General features: G+C 43.1%; 1 protein-coding gene across 1 annotated transcript in view; it reads right to left on the minus strand.

The window, feature by feature from the left end:
* The window catches only part of col27a1a (collagen, type XXVII, alpha 1a), a 68,444-nt gene that overhangs the window by 23,187 nt on the left and 23,401 nt on the right, over positions 1–21,856 (minus strand). The window contains exons 6-16 of the mRNA XM_080047318.1: positions 21,172–21,225; positions 20,978–21,031; positions 13,538–13,582; positions 10,874–10,927; positions 10,318–10,362; positions 9,040–9,093; positions 7,800–7,844; positions 4,763–4,816; positions 3,045–3,089; positions 321–374; positions 45–89 (exon numbers count right to left, since the gene is read on the minus strand). Coding sequence (XP_079903444.1) covers positions 45–89; positions 321–374; positions 3,045–3,089; positions 4,763–4,816; positions 7,800–7,844; positions 9,040–9,093; positions 10,318–10,362; positions 10,874–10,927; positions 13,538–13,582; positions 20,978–21,031; positions 21,172–21,225 — 549 coding nt within the window. The remainder of the gene's footprint in view (positions 1–44; positions 90–320; positions 375–3,044; positions 3,090–4,762; positions 4,817–7,799; positions 7,845–9,039; positions 9,094–10,317; positions 10,363–10,873; positions 10,928–13,537; positions 13,583–20,977; positions 21,032–21,171; positions 21,226–21,856) is intronic.

The following is a 21,856-nucleotide window of genomic DNA, read 5'->3' on the forward strand; positions in this document are numbered from 1 at the left end:
CATGCTGCTCAAACACAGGCCAATAACAGGAATATTCAGATCACCTTATCACCTTTCAGTCCTGGTTCTCCTGGATTTCCGGGCACGCCCTGAAAGAAGCACCAACATATCGGTTAGACAGGGACCAGCGAACCAATCCTTATCTGATAATACCCCTCATATGGACATACAGTACTAAGCACTGTTTTAGGCTGGTATTAACCAACATCATCTTCAAATTGTGCTTATTGATCATTCCTTTGTGTTATATAAGTCATAATTTAACTAAAGGTAGTCCAAACAGGATAAGGAAAGATAAGATGTTTGTGGGTGTTGTTTACCTTCGGTCCATTAGGTCCAGGAAGTCCCATCTCTCCCACAGGTCCCATATCACCCTGCCGCCAGAAGAAGGGACAAACAAGAAACATATTCACATTCAGTGATATCATGCTGTATGCATGAAATACTGATAAAACAATGGCCCAGTGCCACAACTTTCAGTCCACAAACACATGCACACCCAATGAGTGCGCTTCAGTTCAATTTGGCTTTCATTAAAACGCAAGAAAAAGCCTCATTGTATTGCTTCCATGTTTTCCATTGCATTGCGCAGAACGCGACAAACAACGGATGAAAACATACAATCAAACTCAAGAGATAAGTGGTGGTTCTTTGTCACCTGACGCCAAGCTTGCATTTCATCTGAAGCCTGAGTCGAATTATTTCAATGCAACAAATAAACGCTTGAGGTAACATCTGTTCCCCTCGCCGGAAAAATGAACCAGTAGTGGGATTCATGCTCCAGAGCACAAGACAAGAGTAGAGATTGCAGTCGTAAACAAGAGAACTTGATTCCATTTTGTCCAGTGAAGGCTAATTCTGCAGAGCAATTAGAGACTTGATTGGATGATCTGCTTTCTTGGGAGAGGAAGAGAGACAGTATTGTGGGCCGTGTTCATAAAATCCCTCGTGAAACGTGTCCTTTTCACAGAGAAGCATCCCTCACAGGCTGTTAGCAGTTATCTTATTTTCATTCTCTGCTGATTTGCGATTTTTTTCTTGTATAGCTACAGGGTGGCCTTGGCTCAGGGCATCAAATGCTAGTCTCTTTGGGTCTATTGAAGTGTGACAGTGGATTTAAGTGAATTATCTACTGCAGGAATCTCCCTCAAAACATGCCCCTTGATGACAATTGAAAAAATTAATGATTCTTCTGCTGGGAAAATCTTATAATAAATAAGAATCAAACACAGACACTTAACAGTTCCTATCAACCTCATAATGCCTGCCTTCCAGTCCAAATAGCAAAAAAGCACGAGGAAATACAATATGTTATACCCCATCATGTTTTTATCTGTATTCAGATTTCTATGTGTAGTATCAATGCATGCCTGTAGGGGCGCTCAAATTTAATTCCTGGATAATCCAACATCTTTTTCAACCTCCTTCACTTAAAAAAAAAGATGAAGGGAAGATGATCTGCATGCACAAAACATATTTTACACTTCCAGCCCAGTGGCAGAACGCCCAAAGTATGAAGAGAAAAATAATTGTGAGAGCTAGAGAGTTTATTTCGACTTGCCACAACATGAGGGAATGATACTCTACACCAGGCCTCACTGTTTCATTTTGTTTTATTCATGATAATCGATAACCTATAATGTGTAAATAAGTCATTATTCTTGTCCATATCATTATATATACATATATTATAGACATCTGTATGTAATGTAATATGACATACTGTTCTGTATTTTCTCTTTTTGTATTATTTGTATTATTTGTAATATTTGTAATATTGTAACGCTTTGGCAACACTGTTTGTATACCGCAAATAAAGCTTTTTGAATTTGAATTTGAATTAGAGAGAAGCCTGTCCCTCTCAAATGAACATGAAATGAAAAAAACAAAGCAATAAAAGGATGATACTGCTATTAAAAAAAAGAAAATCCCTTTAACTTCTTCTTGATGAGTCAACTTTTTCCCTACTTCAACATGGGCCTTGCAGAGTTGGGTGTTTGTATATTTATATCTCTGAAGTGCAGCTTATTGCAACCTGTGTGTGTGCACTGTACAGTATATCCGTCGGGTCAGATGGATGCACGGAGCGCAGAGCAGAGCTGTAATCAGAGAGTCCTCCAATTACAGGCCTAGCACCACCGCCACCGGTGGCCTAGAATAGACCCGGGGAGCGACGGGTGAAGACAGGACACGACAAGAGAAAACCAGCGAGACATTATAATCAGCCACAATTACAGTATATGTATGGCTGACGGGCCGGGCAGGCGGAAGTGGAGGGCAAGTGGATGGGTGGGCCAAAAATAGTTAATAAGAGGAGGATTCACCAGGAAAACAAGATGCTGCTTTGTTAAGGTTAAAGCTATAGTGCGTATCTTTTTCATATAAATGAATGTCGGTTACATTCACACCATCACCAAATGAGTTGACACAAAGTTGATTAAGCCTATCAGCTTAACAGAATTCTCTCTGTATTTTCTCAGTATGGCAGCGTTTACAAACTGGTGTTGCCCCCTGACAATGGCGTAGGAGCTCAAAAAGCGATTGGGTTGTTGATTCTACTGCTTTGAAAAAACCTGTACGCACAGCAAAAGTTATACAAGTCCATGAGCGATCACAGAAGGGTTACCTCATGTTAATGCACCGACTGTTATTGTAATTTCTCAGAATTCCTCATGGGTACGACATAAGTTACGCACTATAGCTTTAAGGTGTTTGGATCGATCACTGACATTGTGTCATGAGTTATGTAAGGAGTGGAATAACTTTCTCTTCTGTCTTGGATTTTCAATGTGTTTAAAATGGCCAAGGACCCACGTAGTGTGGTTAGCTTGCCACAAAAGTGATTGGCAGTGTAAATGATGATGAGAGCTAATTGTGGGTGTTTTTTCAATCAAGCAGTCATATACTGTTTCACTTAAGTACAGTCCTTTTCGTGTATGTATTTACGGAGTGAGTGTGTGGGAAAAATAGGATGTTTACAAAGAGGACACAGAACACAGACTACACAAAGGAACACACACACACACATACAAATTACTACTCACAATAAGTCCAAGAACTCCGTTTGGACCCGGGGCTCCCAGATCACCCTAGTAAGAGAGGAGGAGGAGAGAGTCAGTGAGATGAAGGGAGAGGGAGAAGGAGTAAGTTTCTAGGGTTATTGGCTTTTTTTTTTTTTTTTAAACAAACATGCTCAGAAGAGTGGCTCAGTGTTCATCACAGCTTATGAGAGGGGGCTGTGTGCATGTGTGTGTGTGTGTGTGTGTGTGTGTGTGTGTGTGTGTGTGTGTGTGTGTGTGTGTGTGTGTGTCTGAGGTGAAGGTGGAGGGATGTGTGAGCCCATCGTCCTACTGAGGTTTACAAAAAAAATCGAATCTGCAAATTGGTTCCCCATCTTTCTGACTTTTCCTTTTGCAAGTTTTGACTTATCCTGTGAAATAGCTCAACATCTACCAAGTGACTTGGTTCAAACATTCATGGTTTCAAGATGATGTACCCCAGTGACTCCTGACATCTCCTTAGTGCCAACATGAGGTCAACGTTTTTGTTTATTTAGTTAAAAGTTAGTGAAAACTATTGGATGGACTACAATGTAGTCATCAATGTTCCACACAAGAATTGTTCGGTGATTCACCGACCATCGTTACTGGTTTACGACCAAAGAACTAATGACTTTGCCATCTGCCACAGTACTATTAATAATAATAATAATAATAATAATATGGGCCTGAGGACAGTCTTATTCTGTCAATCATTCAAGATAAAACAAGGATTTGCTTTTTTTTCAACTTTTAAGAAAGATCCCAAGAGTTCCCCTGGGTGTTGTGCAGGAAAAAAAAAAAGCTTTCATTTCTCATGTGTAGCTAGACATCATCTGATTCATAACTCATACTCTCGGGAAGAAGAAAAACATTAGGGCTATCAAAAAAGTATCGTTCCCTGATCTGTAAAACTGAACCGTTGGAAAAGTCAGGGGTGAGTGAGCCAAGTGTTTCTTGAATGTTATTATGTTTATTATGTATTTTAGAGTTTGTTAAAGAGCAGCTGATGTGTTTATGTTGTTATTTTAGAGCTTTCCACTCGGACTGATGGAGTGCCACATTTGGCTGAACGAATCTCCAGAAATGGTGCAAAATGTAAAAAATCAAATAATTTGATGCTTTCCACATGGACATAGACATATACACCAGACTGGCAAAACAGTCTACACTGACATATTGTTACTGAATATGGAACAATCACTCAAAACGACATATTACATCATTTACTTTCATTGGATATCACCTCCTAATATGTAACTGTGTATGTGTGTGTGTGTGTTGGTGGCCAGTTTAGCTCGGTGAAATGGAAAAATGAAAAAGGTCACATTTGAAAGCCAGGCCAGCCAATATGCCCCCTTCCCCCTTTAATGCTAAAGGTTTTTCTGAAAACAAGTGCCAAGTGAAATGATCTACAATAGAAGACGGCATGGGATGAAATTAAATACAGCAGTAAAACTTGTCCGGAGTAAAAAACTGACTTCAAATGAAACAGAAAAACAGAGGCAAACTGCTTGACTGCCAGACGATTTACCCAGAGGCATTGCCAAAATGTCAGCACTAAAACACCAGGGGGGTGGGTGTGTGAGTGTGTGAGTGAAACTACTGCCCTCATCTTGTGTGCGTGTGTGGGAAGGCTGTGTGTTTGTGTGTGTGTGTGTGTGTGTGTGTATGTGAGTGTGAGTGTGTGTGTGTGTGTGTGTGTGTGTGTGTCTGTGACATACTGGCTCTCCATCTGGTCCAGGTGGTCCTCTCTCCCCAAAGTCCCCCGGAAACCCCTGAGGACAGAGACAGTATAGCTTTTATGCTCTGCTGCTGCACACAAACAATCAGACTCAGACACCCATTAACATTGTCAAAGAGTACCGTCTACTTTATTAAGCCTGTAACATCCAAGAAGTTATAAGTGCAACAATGGTGAATGATCACCTTCTAATTTGCACTACCTATTTACGATAGCTTTCATTTAGAATAGTGTTTCTGGTCACCATGTGTATTTAAGGCCAATATTCATGTTCCATGTACACTTTGTTTGCCAGTTGATAACTTTGTCGGTCTGCGGTTTGAAACTGGGCAGATAGCGTACAGTAAAATATGAAAAATATGCTTTTTAACTGAGAAAGGTGAGTCAATTATTAAAACCATGGAGTCAATTTTTTACGGCATGTTTTACACTGGCTGTTACAAAACCAGGTTTTTGCTGCTACTGTATCTGCACAGCATTTATAACAATTGGACTTACTCAAACATAACCTTGGTACATGAAATAATCTAAAATATTTACAAAATAAGAGCATAATGACCCCATTAATACACATTAAATCTATCAGCTGTAGGTGGACAGCCAACTGGTCTATTTAGGCTGGGTTCACATTTCGAGACCAGCAGCCAAGCCATTACTCCGTCCATTTAGCAGCAAACAGGATGCTGATCTGAGCTATGCTAACAGTCGGTGGTGCCGCAAAGCAAAAAACCACATCTGCAGAAAAGCACGGGGGCCAAAGTATCTTAAACTCCGACTATCCACAATCCACTCTAATGGCTAGGTTCTGCAATTGTGGCCTCCACACATTGTTTTCACATGCTAATTACTGCAGATACCTCAAGAAAAATGGCAGTTATTTTTGTAATGGCAGAGATGTTTCAGATTATACTACTGCATATGTACGTATGTTTATTTTAATCTCTGACTCGCCTTTAGAAATAAAATCTGCTGACAGAGTCACAGTTTGTTTGTTTTAAGAAAACCAGGCTGGGATCATTTTGACGTTTTTAGACTTCATATTCAAACAGTAATTGATCCTTATGACTGATGTTATGTAAATGTTCACCTATCCTTCAATCTGCCGACACGTCCCATCAGCTCAATGACGCGATCAAAGCCGCACTAAATGCTGTAATTGTACGGCGTAATAAAAACTCCTTTCTGTTTATATATATAGTAGGCTCCTGGAGGACTGCATGGTACCGCTTTATGGTACTGAGAAACTCTGCGCTCAGGGGGAAGTGCACAAGTGCAACAGAAATCTATGGGGCATGACAGAGACTGAATCATACAGCTGTCACCGCTGTCGTACTAAACTAAGGACAAATGTGGGAAACGTAGCTTTGCCAACAACAGCACTTCAAAAAAGAGCCTTTGAGGAGAGACATGTGAACGTTTAGCGTGTGTCGGCTTTTACACAAATTCATAGACAACGTTCTTTAGCTTGAGAATAGTAACACACAGTAGCTGCACTCACTGATCTGAAAGAACTGCAACTGATGAGCCTGATAAAGAGGGGCTACAAAAAAGCCAAACTCTAAATAGTTATATGCTTGTTAAAATAAAAAGTTCAATTGAAATGCAGAACTGCTGGCGATGCCCTTCGGAAAATGTTTATTTTATGCTCTCCCCGTTTTAGATTTAGATACATCCATTCCCTTCATCCGTCTTCGTTAGATGGCGGCGGACTGTGTGTCAGTGTGTGTGTGTGTGTGTGTTTCCTCGACAGAGTACAAGTGCTGGCCATTAAAATGTCTGGCTCCAGTCAAGGTGTTCTTTCCGTTCCAAGTGTGTCCGAGCCTTCCATTTTCCATTGGAGCGAGCACTAAAATCAAACGATGACGCTGATGATATTGATATGTGTGTTTTCCAGTTACAGTAGGTTCGAAGGTCGTACGTTATTTTGAACTTCATGAATTTAAAATGGTCAAAATAACAGGACTCCTTATGCTACTCTCTTCTCAGTTCAGTGCGTGTTTGGTATGAATAGGCCTACACATCTTATAGATTTTGATACGTTGTCATTCTAGTGCTGCTGCTGTCAATACATTCAGCCATTCAGTGTTTGCTCTGAGCAGGAAAAACAATCAAGTTGTTATTCTACGCCAATATTTTTAGCATTAGTTGTGTATAAACTTTGAAATGTTGTTTAAGAATACTTTCCTGAAAACTGTATGAGCTCGTTAATCTCATACTTTGGCCCTATTTTGAGTGGAGGGTACACACGCACATGTGACAGGGCCTCACACAAGATGAATTTGCATCTACTACCGAACTATTTTCCTAATTAAGAGAGAGGATAAGCTGCAGTTCCTGTCGGACAGTGGCTTGCGTGTGTTTGGACAGTTTTGGTCTTTGAATGCCTTATTTACTTAAAAGCCAATAAGCAACAGCTGCCGAATGATCTCAGCAGCGAGTTTCAGGGTTACACACTCTTTCTGAAACCGACTTTGAACACTATTATACACTATCTGACACACACACACAACCAAACCGACGGCTTCCTCAAAATGGCTTGGCTCCATGCTGGGGTAATGGGGTAAGGGGGGGGACCAAAAGCCCTTTACTGCAACAAAAGCCTTTTTCTTGTTGCATCCAAGACCCCGTCGACATGAGACTGGTGGGACTCCACAGGCCGGCCGGAGTTAACCCCTTCCAACAGCCCCTGGAAATACTGAGCTGACTCAACCAATGACGTACACGCAGCCCTTATAAATCTTCACATGTGTGGGCGTTCCAGTCTTTGCACCAAACGCACTCGAAGTGACCCAAATAGATAATGAATTCTGAAAAACGTCCATTTTAATGCTGATTTATTGACTTATTTGAGTGGGGTAAGGGTTATATCTGCAAGTATTTCTAAAACTCATCGTTCAAAAGTCATTAAAAATAATAGCAGCACATGATATATTCACAGTCGGTGGATAACACCCCCGGGCACAAATCATCACACTTTGTATAGATTATCTGTAAAGTATGTTGAGACAAAACTTTACCGGCCTACCCATCTTGCCCCTCTTCCCTGGTTCGCCGGGAATGCCCTGAAAACGAGAATTAGAGAGAGGGAGAGAGAGAGAGAGAGAGCAGAGGTGGAACGGAAGACGCAGCAGAAGGGGGAAGTAAGGTAAAGGGATCGAGGAAGACAGAAAAACAAAGAAGAAAGACAAAGATGGACATTATGTAAAAATCATATCCAAGTAAAAAGCAAAACTACGGAAGAGTATTAGGGCCAACGATTGAAAGAAAATGAGAGGAGGAAGTTTTTTTCATTCGACTATAACTGCACTGCAAGGTATTGAATATTTTTCTCTTCGGCATTGCCCTTCGTAGACGGTCCCTGTGCTCTCATCTCAGCCTGATGCACATAGAGAGCAATGTTATTAGACTTCTCGTTTTGCTTAAAATATAGAGTTGTAGCCCATTGTCTGCCTTTCGACGGTAGCAAAGATGCATGATTTGTGTTTTAACAATGATTTGCTTATGAGTTATTCATCCCGGAAGTTCGAATATGTCAACATCGTTTAATCTTTACCGCGGTCTTGAACTATCGAGACTATTCTTCTCTCTCCCGCGGCCCTAATACTCTTCCATACATAACAGTGTAGGGCACAAGTGAAAAAAACAAAAACAAAACATAGTTAAAAAGCCATAACTTTGAGCTTCAACCGATGTGAGGAACAGCTGACTGCAGCCCGATCCAACATTTTTCCAGCCTATTATAGGGGATTTAAACCTCATACATGCATTTATATATGTTAAATAAACACAGGTTTCCCCTGGGAGAAAGACAGGCAGACACCGTCTGTTGTGTGCAGCGAAGATATGAACCATCTTGCTGGCTGGCTGGCTGGAGTGGTCCTGATTACAGCCTGCCCTGCACTGACGCAAGCCCCTGGAGCATTTCATAAGTAGGCTAATCGCTGCATGTTTGAGAGGCTGCACAGAAAGAGTAGGAGGAGGCCTTGATGAGTTCAGGCAGTTCAAAAGGCTCCACGAGGGGGCATTTAATCGCAAGAGTCATTTGCACTCCCACACAACCTTATGCAGCAGCATCTTCTCGGACAGCTGGGGACCGTTTCCCGCGTTATAACAAAAACAAGAAGGCTTAATGAAATAGCGGGAGGTGCACTGCAGTCATCCCGTAGGGCTAAAAGCTGGGTTTTATTGGTCAGTGTGCTTTAAAGAAATACATTTTTTACGCAATTATTGACTGTTCGAGAGAAAGTACACACTCACTCTTTCGCCATCAGGCCCGGGAAGGCCAAAAAGCCCCGCGATTCCAATGAAACCCTGCAGGAAGAGGAGAGAGGAGAGGAGAAGAGAAGGAATATGGGATGTGAGTAATTTGGACGCTGTAAAAAAATAAAAACAAAACAAAAAGCAGCAGGAAGACACAGCAGCTCCCATTGGCTCTAGGGCTGGGTTTTCAGAAGAGGGCTGACGGCTTCCATGATGAACCAAGCCATGAGGCAAGTGTATATGCCCATGGACTGCATGGTGCTGGCTTCCACGATGTAGTCCAAGGGCACATACCCTCACGCCAGGGATCTCTGTAGAAGGCCCGGGGACATCACATCGAGCTGTCGGTACAGGGGGTGAGAGACACTAACACACACACAGAGGAAAACATGCGCTAACACCACAACAGTTGAACAGGTAGATGCTAGTTTCAGGAATGGACAAGTTGCGTTTGTGTACACATACACATTGTGGAGTATGCTGGAAAAAAGAGTGCAGACTATCTGGAAAGGTGGCCCAGAGAGAGAGAGAGAGAGAGAGAGAGAGAGAGAGAGAGAGAGAGAGAGAGAGAGAGAGAGAGAGAGAGAGAGAGAGAGAGAGAGGACTCCTCTCTTAAGACAGCAGGGCCTCATACGGAGCTTAAACAGGAAATTCCAGCCAGTGGGGGCAGGGGAGGCTTTGGAGCAGCCAAGGGGGAGCTGATAAAGAACCTTTAATGGAACGCAACATAAAAATCACTGTTTGTGTGGCGACGAGAGTGTTTCGTTGATTGTGTACCTTACGGGTGTGTGTATTTGTGTGTGGACTGCGGAGGCTTATCAACGACCAGTCTTTCAGTGAAGTGTCTGTATACAGTAATGCAATGTTTACATCACAAGCAAAAAGGCTCCACAGTTTAACACACTATTAATAGCCGCACACACACACTGGTAGAGTGACTGTGTATGAATATGTTTGTGTGCATGCAAGCTTTTAATGGATATTGCTGCATCTAGGTGTGCATGTCTGTTCTTTCTCATGCAACGACATGTTGACAAAATACCAATAGTTTGCAATCTTAGAATTTCACAAATTGCTGCGTGTTTGAACTGAGATTTACAGTCTCCCTCGGTAAATATCGCATAGAAAAAAAAAGGGTCAGAGAGCTGTCAGGCTGACCGCCTTGCCTATGAACATATTCACTGGTCCTGTCAAAGCAGCGATGTCCGTAATCTATACTGATAAAATCAAACTGTGAGCAGCACATTTAACAGGGAAGAAGTTGTGTTAACTTACCCGGACACCTTTAGGCCCCATTGGTCCTACAGGCCCTGGTAAACCCTGCAAAACAAAGACAGGAACTTTATTTCAGCAGTTCGACACTCTCGTTGGTTAATAGCCTACCTGACATAATGTTTGTTTTTCCCGAATTCACTCTGAATGTGTTTGTAATTGTGCATCTTCACGCCATTAAGGAGTTTAAAATGCCAGCAGTTTGTTGAAAATGTCAAATTGAATTGAAAATTGTGTACTATACAATGTAAAGATGTAAAGCCCACATACTGTAGAGGAGGCTAACGCAATAGGTCAGGTACTTAATGATTGAATACAGCCCAACACAGTAGCTGTGTAATAAATGTTCCCTTTCAGATTTGTGGGAATTTATGAGACTGTAGATTGTGATGTTTTTCTACTTTATAAAAAAAAAACATTCCAACCCCTCTGTACAGTATTTACCCAAATATTTTCTCCCAAAGTCAGCTGTTCAACATAACCTCATTCCAGTTGGCCCTCTGCCCTTACTATGGCCCTGACTACAACAGTACCAGTCACAGCAGAGGATTTACTGCACCTGCCTGCCAGGATAACCTTTGGCACCTGGGCTTCCGACTGGACCTAGCTCGCCCTGCAGGAGAGAGAGAGAGAGAGAGAGAGAGAGAGAGAGAGAGAGAGAGGGAGAGAGAGAGGGAGGGAGAGGGGTGGGGTTTGTGATCAGAATAACAGTAGCACAAACACGCAGGCAAGCTATTCTGCTCAGTAACAAACCGTTTCAGAGAGGGAGACGGAGCGGAGAGGACCTTAAATGAGACGATTGTGTTCTGTGGTAATAGTGCTGTAATTTGTTAAGAGTGCAGTTATCCAGTGCACTACCACTGTCATATGAGTTTACATTATTCATTGTTATTACAATCTTCTTTGTTTTGATGCATGAAATGAAAAAAATCAAGTACATGTCCCTATCAGATGTGGTCTGTGTATAGACCATAGAAGCTAATTTGGTTTATGTGTTTATGTGTGAATGACACACACACGCACACACACACACACACACACACACGCACAAGCACACGCACACGCACGCACACACACACACACACACACACACACACACACACACACACACACACACACACAACACACAGGCACACACACACACACACACATGCAGGTTGTGTCCAAAAGTCTCAGAGCACAAGCGTTCATGTGTAACTTCCCTTGACACACTCCGGACGTGCAGCCCCATGTGCGCTGCTTGCCATTCCCTCTCTCTCTTGGATAAATATAGTGCACAATGCAGCCAGTTTAAACCAGACAAGAATTTGGCTTGAGTGAGGATTTGGATCTTTAAAACTGGCCAGCGCCGCGGTGAGGAGGGGCTGTGAGCGCTGAGCCCGTGGTGTATTACAGTAACAAAGAGTCATCAACATTGTATGCACACCAGCTGGACTTTGGCTGGGGAGAACCACAGAGTCCACGGTGCTGCCAAACTGTTGTGCTTATTACTCTGTCACTACTGGTGCTATGGTGATTCAGACTCAAGGCTATAGAGCAGTGATGAACAGCAGCAGCAGGCTCTTGTGGGAAAGAAGGGGGCGTTCGAGGATGGACAGAATAGATGGATGGGACGGTGAGAGAGAATAAGTGCTTTGCAATGAGTAGTGAGGGAACTCCCTATACTGGTGTCATCACCACCTACCCACACCCCCCCAAAGCAAAGGGCTTACTTATTTAAAACGGTGTGACAATGAGGAGGATGTTCCATGACTAAGGTCTTTCCTTAATACCAACAGTAGTATGACCCAGTCCAACTGTAAATAGCCCTGGACACGAGGGCTGGATGCTCCATACTTAAAATAAGCCTTTTGGGGGCTGGATTAAAACAGCCAAAGTCAGTTCTCCTCCCACTCACACGCAGTGGATAAAAAGGGTCATTGAACCGATTTCCTTCAGTTTAAAGAAAGGAGGGGCGGATAGTGGATGAAAGAGACTATAAGGGCCCGGACACACCGGCCCGATAATCGCTGTCGGAGAGTCTGGAGGGGGCGGGGACACGGATCTGTTTGGTGTGTGCTGTGAAATCGGTCGTCGTAGATGTCGTCAGGCTTCTTTTGGGCGGCGGGCAGTCTTTCAGTTGGAGCAATTTGATTGGTGGAGGGCTAGCGAATCAGTGAAGCCCGGAAGTGAGGCGGGTAGCACAAACAGCTAACAACAGCTAGCCATTGTTTTAATGTGTTTGTTTGTTTCGTTCAGCGAGTACTCACATGCATCAACCCTTGTTGACTGCTCGACACCATGCTCGACACTCTCTGCTAAAAATGGTGCTCTTTATGGTCCATAAATATAAATACGTATTTCTATCTATGTTTATGGTCTAGAGAGCTTTCCCATCATTTCAGGCTTCCGTATTTTTTTGGGCCGCAATACAGATTAGCGCCGCCTGCTGTTATGGAGACATTACGTCCCGCGCAAGCGCAGAGCGTACGGAAAGTCAGCAGTCGGCTCGGTGTGTTCTTGGCACTTTTTTGGCCGCGACGGGAAGACTGGAGCTGCCTGAATCGGCAGTCTCCATTTTCGGGTAGTCGGACCGGTGTGTCCTGGCCTTAAGAGAAACTGAAGTGCACCTATGAGAGAGACCGAACATTGAATGACACGGTTCAAAGAAAGAGAGTCAGACAATAGGCAAACATTCTTTCAAAGCTTGCAGTGTGTAATAGCCGTAGAGTGTGTCAATGTTGACCTAGTTGGCTTGTTGCTTGTATTTCTCTTCTCTCTTTTTTTTCTCTCCGTCTGTTTCTGGCATCACTTTCTGATATCCTGGAGAGCGTTTGCTGCCGCCACAACACTTTGGCCAGATGTCTGTCCTCACCTTGTGCTTCACAACAGCCTGATCTAATGTGGCGTCTCTGCAGGCATGCTCGGTGCACACACACAAACAAGGGGCAAGCAGGATGACGACAGAGCTTTGAAAGAGTGAGGTGAGACGAGAGTATACAAGAGGAAAAGTCATCAGCAAAAGGGCTTCGACTAATTATTATTTGGACACTCATGACGGCAAATGCATGAAGGGTAGGTAATGGGGTATGGATCGGGTAAAGGGGATGTTGGGATTTTTTTCTTTTAAATAGGATTAACTTGTGACGAACATGGAGAAGAGCAGAAACACATTTGCAGAGTATCCGAGCCATGGAAAAGGGTTTGTATTTATGGAGAAATGTAATGGAACAAATTTACTTACAGCCTCTCCAGGGAGACCAGGTGGACCAGGGTAACCTTTCTGTCCCTGCAAAAAAAAAAGACGAAACACAAGACATGGAAAGTGAGTCGAAGCATTGAATAATCAAGAGGTTGAAAGCAAACACTGCAATTTATGAAAAAAGGTTGAACATAAAAGGAAAGAGGAAAGAATTTCTCCCCTCGTTACGGGTATGACAAGTGGAGTTCTGTGCAAAGTTATATATATGCATGTAAACGCTAACAACACAGACGGACAAGTTTCGGTGCCATGTGCAAGGAATCAATCTGCCTCTTGTGTCAAAGGGATCAGACTTTCCACTGGCTCTGTTCGCTGAGAATTTTTATTTTTTTGCGCTGGCGAATCCGTGCCAGGATCATGGCATGTTGAGGATATAAATGCCTTCCTGTTAAGAGTCAGATAGCTCACTCCCTTTTGACTATACAACACTGAAGACACAGTGCACCGGCATAGTGCTCGTCTCCATTTCTGCTGACTCCGGCAACACAGACCCCCAACAAAGAGCAGAGAGAAAAACTCAATAAAAGGTGGTAAGACGGGCCTCTCCAGACCACAGATTGATAGAGGGAGAGAGCAAGACAGAAAGGAAAAGGAAAAACTTAAATAAAAACAGAACGGCAAAGAAAGGAAAGATTCCTGATGTACCGTTTTTCCTAAACCACAGCTCCAGAGTAACTAGCCAAGACTCCCTGAATTCCTGTAAACCATCTTTTAGCCTTGTCATCTGACTGCAGCAGAGGTAGAGGGACACAGCATCCCCCCTTTTCACTATGTTACATGATCACCCTATCTGGCTTACAGCTTCATAGCGGCACTTCAAACTGCTAGTGTCAGCATTAAACACCGCTTTCAATACTTAAAAGGTGGAGTCAGGAATTCTGGAGAACGCTTGTTGTCAAAATCAGTGAATATCTCCTCATGATCTGCTACCTGTCCGTACTGTGTGTGGGTTAAAAAAAAGCCGATGTTAATACACAGCGTAGGCTATGTAAACTGGTATGTAAACAAAGGGTATGCAAACTAAGGGGCTCGGACCGACCAACCGTAGCTAGCAACAGGCCCGTTTACAGAGCCTGGGCTGTGTATTAACCTTTTTTCAGCGCACAACCAATAAGGGCAGGTAGGGGATCGTGCGGGGATATTTGCTGATTTACACAGTACATGTCTCAACAATACCTTTGTTTAGCAACATTCTAATTATAATGAAAATTAATGATTTTAAAAATCAAAAACTTTTCCATCACACACCCGATCCCCGAAATATTAAACCATTATCTCTGTATGTCACACAAATCAAAGTTTTGTTTGTATCGCAATGGCCTTTCATCTGTTGCACATCATCAAAGAACCACTAGGAGGAGAAGCTCTGAGCTAGGCTAAAAATGCATAAGTATTACACATAACACATGAGATACACATGGCACTAGGTGCTGACAGACCACTGCCGTAACAGAGCAACACTAGCAGAAACGTGTGTGTGTTTTCCACATTTTTGTGAAAGCTCTATTGGTAAGCAGTGTTTGTGGAGAGAACAGGGATGGATTGCAGACACTTGCAGACACATGGCGCCTGTGAATACAGATTTCCATTTGTATATTCAACTTTTATAATGTGTTGATCATTTGTGTCCGACTCGCGTACATGTGTCTGAATGTGAATGTCCATCTGTTGCAATCACTGCAGCCTGATTTTCTCCTTTACGTTGGCCTGTGTTTTCCATCCACTTGGGTTAGGAGTGGAGCGCTTTTCAGGAGATGTATTGACGCCAGGCCTATTCTCATGGCATGCACACACATGTGCAAATGTGTGTACCTACTGTATCTACATTATGTACAAAGACGGGCAAAGAAACACACACATATTCACACACAAAGACGCATTTGCGCCATCATCTTACTACATGGCTTACTCATAGTACAAACATGTGTAGCGGCATCGGTTCCCAAGCTGTGATGTGAGGTCCACGAGACACACAAGCACACACACACACACACACACACACACACACACACACACACCCACATGCACACACACACACACACACACACACGCACGCACACATACACACACAGGCTGTTGATCCTGGGGTATAAACCATAGCCTCCCAACCCCAGCTACAACAACGCAGGTCCCTTATCTAACTCATTATGAGCTTGCTAATGAGAGCCACCATTTCCACCAGCCCGCCTGTTTACAATGCCACTTGCTTAACGAGCATGTGTGTTCAATCAGATATACCCAACAGAATGCTTTTCATTTACAACAACTACCCAGTAGCAGCATGTAAGTCCAACCCCCAATCCCCCTATCCTACCCCACTAAGCCTGGGAGTGCCCAAGGGGAACTTTAAGCACACTTTGGCAGAAATAAAATAAAAACACATTGCGTCCACAGATGACATGTCATTCCTCTGACTCTCCAAGTAACTCTGTCCACACACTTAACTTTGTGGGTGTTCAAATGTGCACAGGCCGCATGTCTGTTAACAACTGCACGCCACAAGTGATGAATATGGGCCTTCCACAGTCTGCCTCCCTCACTGGGCAGCACACTGGTAGGAGAAATATCCCACTCCGCTCATTATTCTCTACTTTCATCTTTCCACCTCTCCAGTCTCCAAATTCCCTCTCCAGCATGCGGCCAGATGATTGCTCAGAGCAAATCGTCTGGCTCCATGCATGTGCAGTATGTACGGCAGAACGTAAACCCCTCCACATGGTTGTCTGGCAGGGACAGATGTAACAAACAACTGCATCAACCTAACTGGGCAATTTGGTTGCAATCTACCCAGAGGCAAAAAAAAATAAAAAATCATCCCTGCCCGAGCCCGCATTTTCAGAAGCAACTTCGCTTGCATGCAGTCTCATTATTATGCTACTAGCGCGGTGGAAGACGAATAAATGATTTGTTGTTCTTTCTGTGAAACACGCAAAGAAAATGATGGTTGATTTGAATTCTCCCATAATTACAATGATGATGAGCATGTGGATTTGTTAGTTTGAACTGCGGGCAGAAGCTAAATGCAGAGAGTTTGGTTTGGAAGGGGTCTCGGGGAGCTTCAGACAGATTAATGTCATACAATAAACTCTCTTACATAAATGAAGGAAAGGAGTAGGCCAAAGATTAATACACTGTCTAGCTCCTGCTGCAAGGAAATTACAATAAATCCTTCTACTGTGGAAGTTCTTGTTAGGAAAACCATTTGGATGAAAACTAAACAAGACGGCAGCAGCAACTACAGTAGACTAGACTATCCAATATGAGTATTATTATCGTTGACCCTTAAATCCACACACATGGACATACATACGGCACATATGTGAAAAGCACATCATGGTGCTTCTTATAAACAATGACCCGACGTAATGTGTCTCAAGACAGTCATATTTTCCCCAAATGTAGCATAACAGAAAGTCTACATGAGTGTTTATGGATTTAACTTTACCGATTCTATAGCCTTAAATTTCACTGGACGCTGACGACATGATAATGTTTTCAGACACAGCGGCTTTAGCACCTGTGTCTGTTTGGGAACAAAACCAGGCGTAAAACCAAAACAATGCTATGACCTTTTAAAAGATGATAACAACATTAGTTACATTATGTCAACAGCAAAGCTTTAGCTTACAATACTTTATGGTTAATCTAGCAATGTTGTTCAGCCATAGTTCAGTATGATTCTGGAACTCAGGATAATTAGTTTAGCATGGCTAAAGACTTGAAGTAGGGGTTAACAGCTAGCCAATCTCTTAAAGTTTACAAATACACCAACTTGCACCCCCCTAAAGCTAACTAATGAACATGTTGCATCTTATTTGTTTCATCCGGACACAAAAATAAATGAAGACATTTTTGGTTTTATGGATGAGCCTACCTGTTGTTTCATTGCAAACAACAGCTGGGTGCATTGTTTTCTTTATCCTTAGCTATGCTAACGTCATCCTGACTATAGCTATGTGCTTAGATGAGAGTCGTATATTGATGTTCTCAACTGACTCTTGGCAAGAGGGCAAATAAAGATGTTTTCCAAAATGTCAAAATATTACTTGGGCTCACTCTTGTAAAAATGAAGTCAAAAGCAAACAGACCTTGATAATTGCAAACATTCTAAGTCAAAGTAACACATTAACAAATCCAAGCACAAACTGAGCTCAGACTAGCACTTCCTTTCAAATATGTGCAAGTGAACCAGTAAACCAACCCTGAAACTGAAAAGTGGTTACAATGCTATTGTTCATTATGTCTTGGTTTTCAGGGAGAAAAAAAAGAAGAAAGTGCAAAAGACAGATGTATAAAATAAAATAAGAGAAGACACAGATCATCCACCGGTGGGATTTAGGAACAAAAGAAATAAGGATGGAGGCAGTATGGTGAGACGTGTGGCTTGAAATGCGGCCTTGTAGTCGAGGTTTGGCTCCGTGTGCATCCCCTCTCCCTGACCCTGCCTGCCATACTGAAAAGCCATTCAGAGTCTGCTTGGTAGAACAAATGTTGTACAGAGCGGAACATGCTTGGCTTGTCTGACGGCGTAAAATCACACTCTCCCAGTCACACGTTCAAAGAACCACCACTGCTTTCTCCATTAAAGTTTTCCATGGAAAACAAGCAGCCAGAATTCCGGAATTCCCGGTTGAAGAGTCAAGCAAAGGCTGATAAAGAGCCTGTGTGTGTGTGTGTGTGTGTGTGTGTGTGTGTGTGTGTGTGTGTGTGTGTGTGTGTGTGTGTGTGTGTGTGTGTGTGTGCACGCGCGCAAAGTTGTATAGGCATCTTTGTGAGGACCAGTTTTAGCTTTTGACCATCGGAGTGAAGACATTTTTGGAAAGTGAGGACAACTTGCCTGGTTGCCTGACACTGACTTATTCAAAGGACTGTTTGAAGGTCAAGACTATAGGTTTCAATGTCCAGGTGAGAATAACGTTTAGGTTAGGGTTAGGGTTAGGGTGTAAAGGTTGGGGTTAGGCATTTAGTCATGATGGTTAATGTTAGAGTAACCGGCTAGGGAATGTATTATGTTAATGAGTGTCCTCACAAAGATAGAAGTACAAGAATGTGTGTGGTGTGTGTGCGTGTGTGGGTGCGCGTTTAAGAGAGAGACTTAGAAGGTGAAAGGGAAAATAACGCAGGAGAACAGAGGTTAAGCCGCCGTTGTCCCGTTTTCCTAAACCACAGCTTCAGGGTAACAAGCCAGGCAAGAGGAAGAAACAGCACACGGGTGTTTCAGGGTGGCCCACCATCACTGCGACTTAACTGCAATGAAAGTCACCATAACTTTTTAATACTGCATTGACCTCGTAAGTAGCGGGCCTCTGTGTCTCAGTGGAGACACCTGAGTCAGGACAAGAGGACACGCCTGGGATTTTCCTCCTGAGCTGACAGAAAAAAAAGGGAACATATCAAAACAAAGTTTCTAGACAGCCCGTCTCTGTCTTAACAGTTTGGAGTTTGACTCACACCTCTGTCATGGTGGTTGCCATGTGTAGGCATGTACTGTAGGCCGCGGCGATGTGAGGCACAGCAGCTGAGACCTGTGGGAGGTCACTGTACATTGTCTAGCTCAGCACAAAGATGGGTTAATTAGCCTCTCTGTGTTTGTGTGCGGAAAAGGAAGCCGACTCCTTGCGGCTAATTCAACAAGTTTCCTCTACAGTCATCATGTCTGTGGTTCATTGACCAATACCTGAGGCATGCATGCCGCAAAGCCAGTGTGTGTGTGTGTGTGTGCATTTGTGTTGATGAATTTGCCATGGCAACAACAACCGTACCCGACTTGAGGATGTGATGTCATTCTGATATACTGCTAAAGTAGCAGCTATAATGTAATCTTGGGCATCGTGAGCATCTGCTTGGCTCATGTCATTGTAGAAATGTTGGGAGTGGAATGTCCATACTCTCATGCTGTGTCCCTGCCAGGTGATGTTTACTTTAATACTAAGCAATTATTTGTGGCTAATCTCAGGTCCATCAGCTGTATGTTTTGGACGGTCATACACTCTCACCTGCAGCTCCTTTTCCCATGTCACTCTCTGACGTCCTGATACACTGTCAAATCAGTGCCAGGACTCATTTGGTCTGAAAGTACTGTGCAAATGTTTTCCACCAACTTTACATTTTCCATTCTGACAGAGTGTGTGTGCAAAAAAGAGGGAGACGGAGACATACAACTGGACTCAAAAACCAAACACACACACACACACACACACACACTGAGAAAAGCAGACTCCTAACAAAAGCCATATGTTGAGCTTGAGGCAGCCATCCAAGCAGAATCTGTTACAGTGCGCTGTGGCTCTTGGGAGACGGTGAATACATGAGGAGGCACTTTACACCCCTGCTAAAATGAATACAAGCTACCTGCTTAATTCAATTAGTTAACTAAATCCTCCGCTTTGTTTGGAAAATGCGCGCATGACGCAACCCTGCTTGATCACGATGTGACTGGAAGCAGTTTATGTGGATCTTCTTCTGCCACCATGAGACGTGTGTTTACATCTGACTGTTTTGGAAAAGGTGAAACTGATTATTTTATTTCAGACCCGAGGAGCGCAAAAGACTCACCGAGCACAAAGGCAGTGTGGTGATCATTTATTATAGTGCAGTGGTTCAAAACTGTTTTTGTCTGCTGACGTACACCAAAATCCCTTTTAGATGAACTCAAGTACGGCTTAAACAGCACCATCTGTCATGTTCCAAATTGATTTGAATCTGGACATCAGCATTACTGTCCGCTCACTGTTTAGCGTTCTCTGTTAGATTGCTAAATGGCTAGTAATCAAACTTGGGAGCTAGCTAGTTGGTGTTTCTTTATTTTTTTCCCGAAGTGACAAGGCTACTATATAACATTGCAACTGTAGGTGTGTGGAATCCTTGTATCTAATCTAATTCCATTTTACACACACACACACACACACACACACACACACACACACACACACACACACACACACACACACACACACACACACACACACACACACACACACACACACACACACACACACACACACACACACACACACACACACACATTTATCATATCACCACATCCTTCCAGCCGACATTAGACCCCTCTGTGCTGGATCCAGCAAACACACACAGATGGAAGGAATGGTGTGAACAGCACAAAAGGAGGAAGAGAGATGGCGAGAATCAAGGAGGGAGAGACCAAGAGAGATCTTTACATGGATCAGTGGGTTTATGCACACACAGCTGCAGACAGACACACGGGTTATGAAATGAAATTGCGAGAACACGTCTGGCAAAATGTCTTTCCTGGGATTTCCCAAACCATTCAAAGGCCTTATGCAGATGCAAGCACTATGCTCACTCAACAACAATTGGTAGATGGGAGCTCTCAAACGGTAAAGCATTTGATGTGATGTTATTGATACGTTTTGGGGGTGACCTAGGGCTATTCAGTCTTACCTTTCGACCTTCTTGACCAGACAGTCCAACCGGGCCAAAGATCCCTGAGTCTCCCTGGAACATAAAGCAAGAACGTCAAAATGGCAGTAATTCCCTAAAAATTACAAGTTGCACAAATAGCAATGTTCTTACAAAACAGGGTGTTGTTCCACATTAATGTAGCGTGTAAGAGGGAAAAAGGAGGCACACAATACCTTTTCTCCTTTGGGTGCCGGCCCAGGTGACATGCCAGGGTCTCCTTTTCTCCCCTGATGAAAAGAAAAAAACACAAAAGGGGACTTTGTATATGTGAAAATAACACACAACTGCACTTCAAGTGATTTCAATCTCTGAAAGTATCTGACAAAGAATCAAGAAAAGAACATAATATCACTGGCCAACACCTTTCGTTTAAGGAAAAGGTTATGGCAATAAAAGCTTGCCTTTAGACTTCCTATGCCGCTAGTTAGTAGGAAGCAACTGATGAATGGTATTGAGTTACAAAGTGACAGATAAAGTTCACAGTGCAGATGGCTTTGTAGTGCATTATGTACGTAGGTTTAAGTTTCCCTGCAGTCACACACACACACACACACACACACACACACACACACACACACACACACACACACACACACACACACACACACACACACACACCAAACTTCATTGTCAGCAGGTAACAATAATGAGGCTTTAGCACTTCAAAGCTATGGATCGGAAATTACACCAAGCGCTGACTCTTTCTCTCCCCATGGAACCCCTGCAATTTACAACTTTGTTTCAGTTATTAACGATGAAAGGGCAAAGACTGCCGTGAACCCCGAGACATCAAACACTTCAGAATCATTCTCTCAACACACCTGCCAGGTATAGAAGGAGCCTGCTCTGCACCGCTCT

Source organism: Ammodytes marinus (genome assembly GCF_949987685.1).
Source record: "Ammodytes marinus genome assembly, chromosome: 18".
NCBI classification, from domain to species: domain Eukaryota; kingdom Metazoa; phylum Chordata; class Actinopteri; order Uranoscopiformes; family Ammodytidae; genus Ammodytes; species Ammodytes marinus.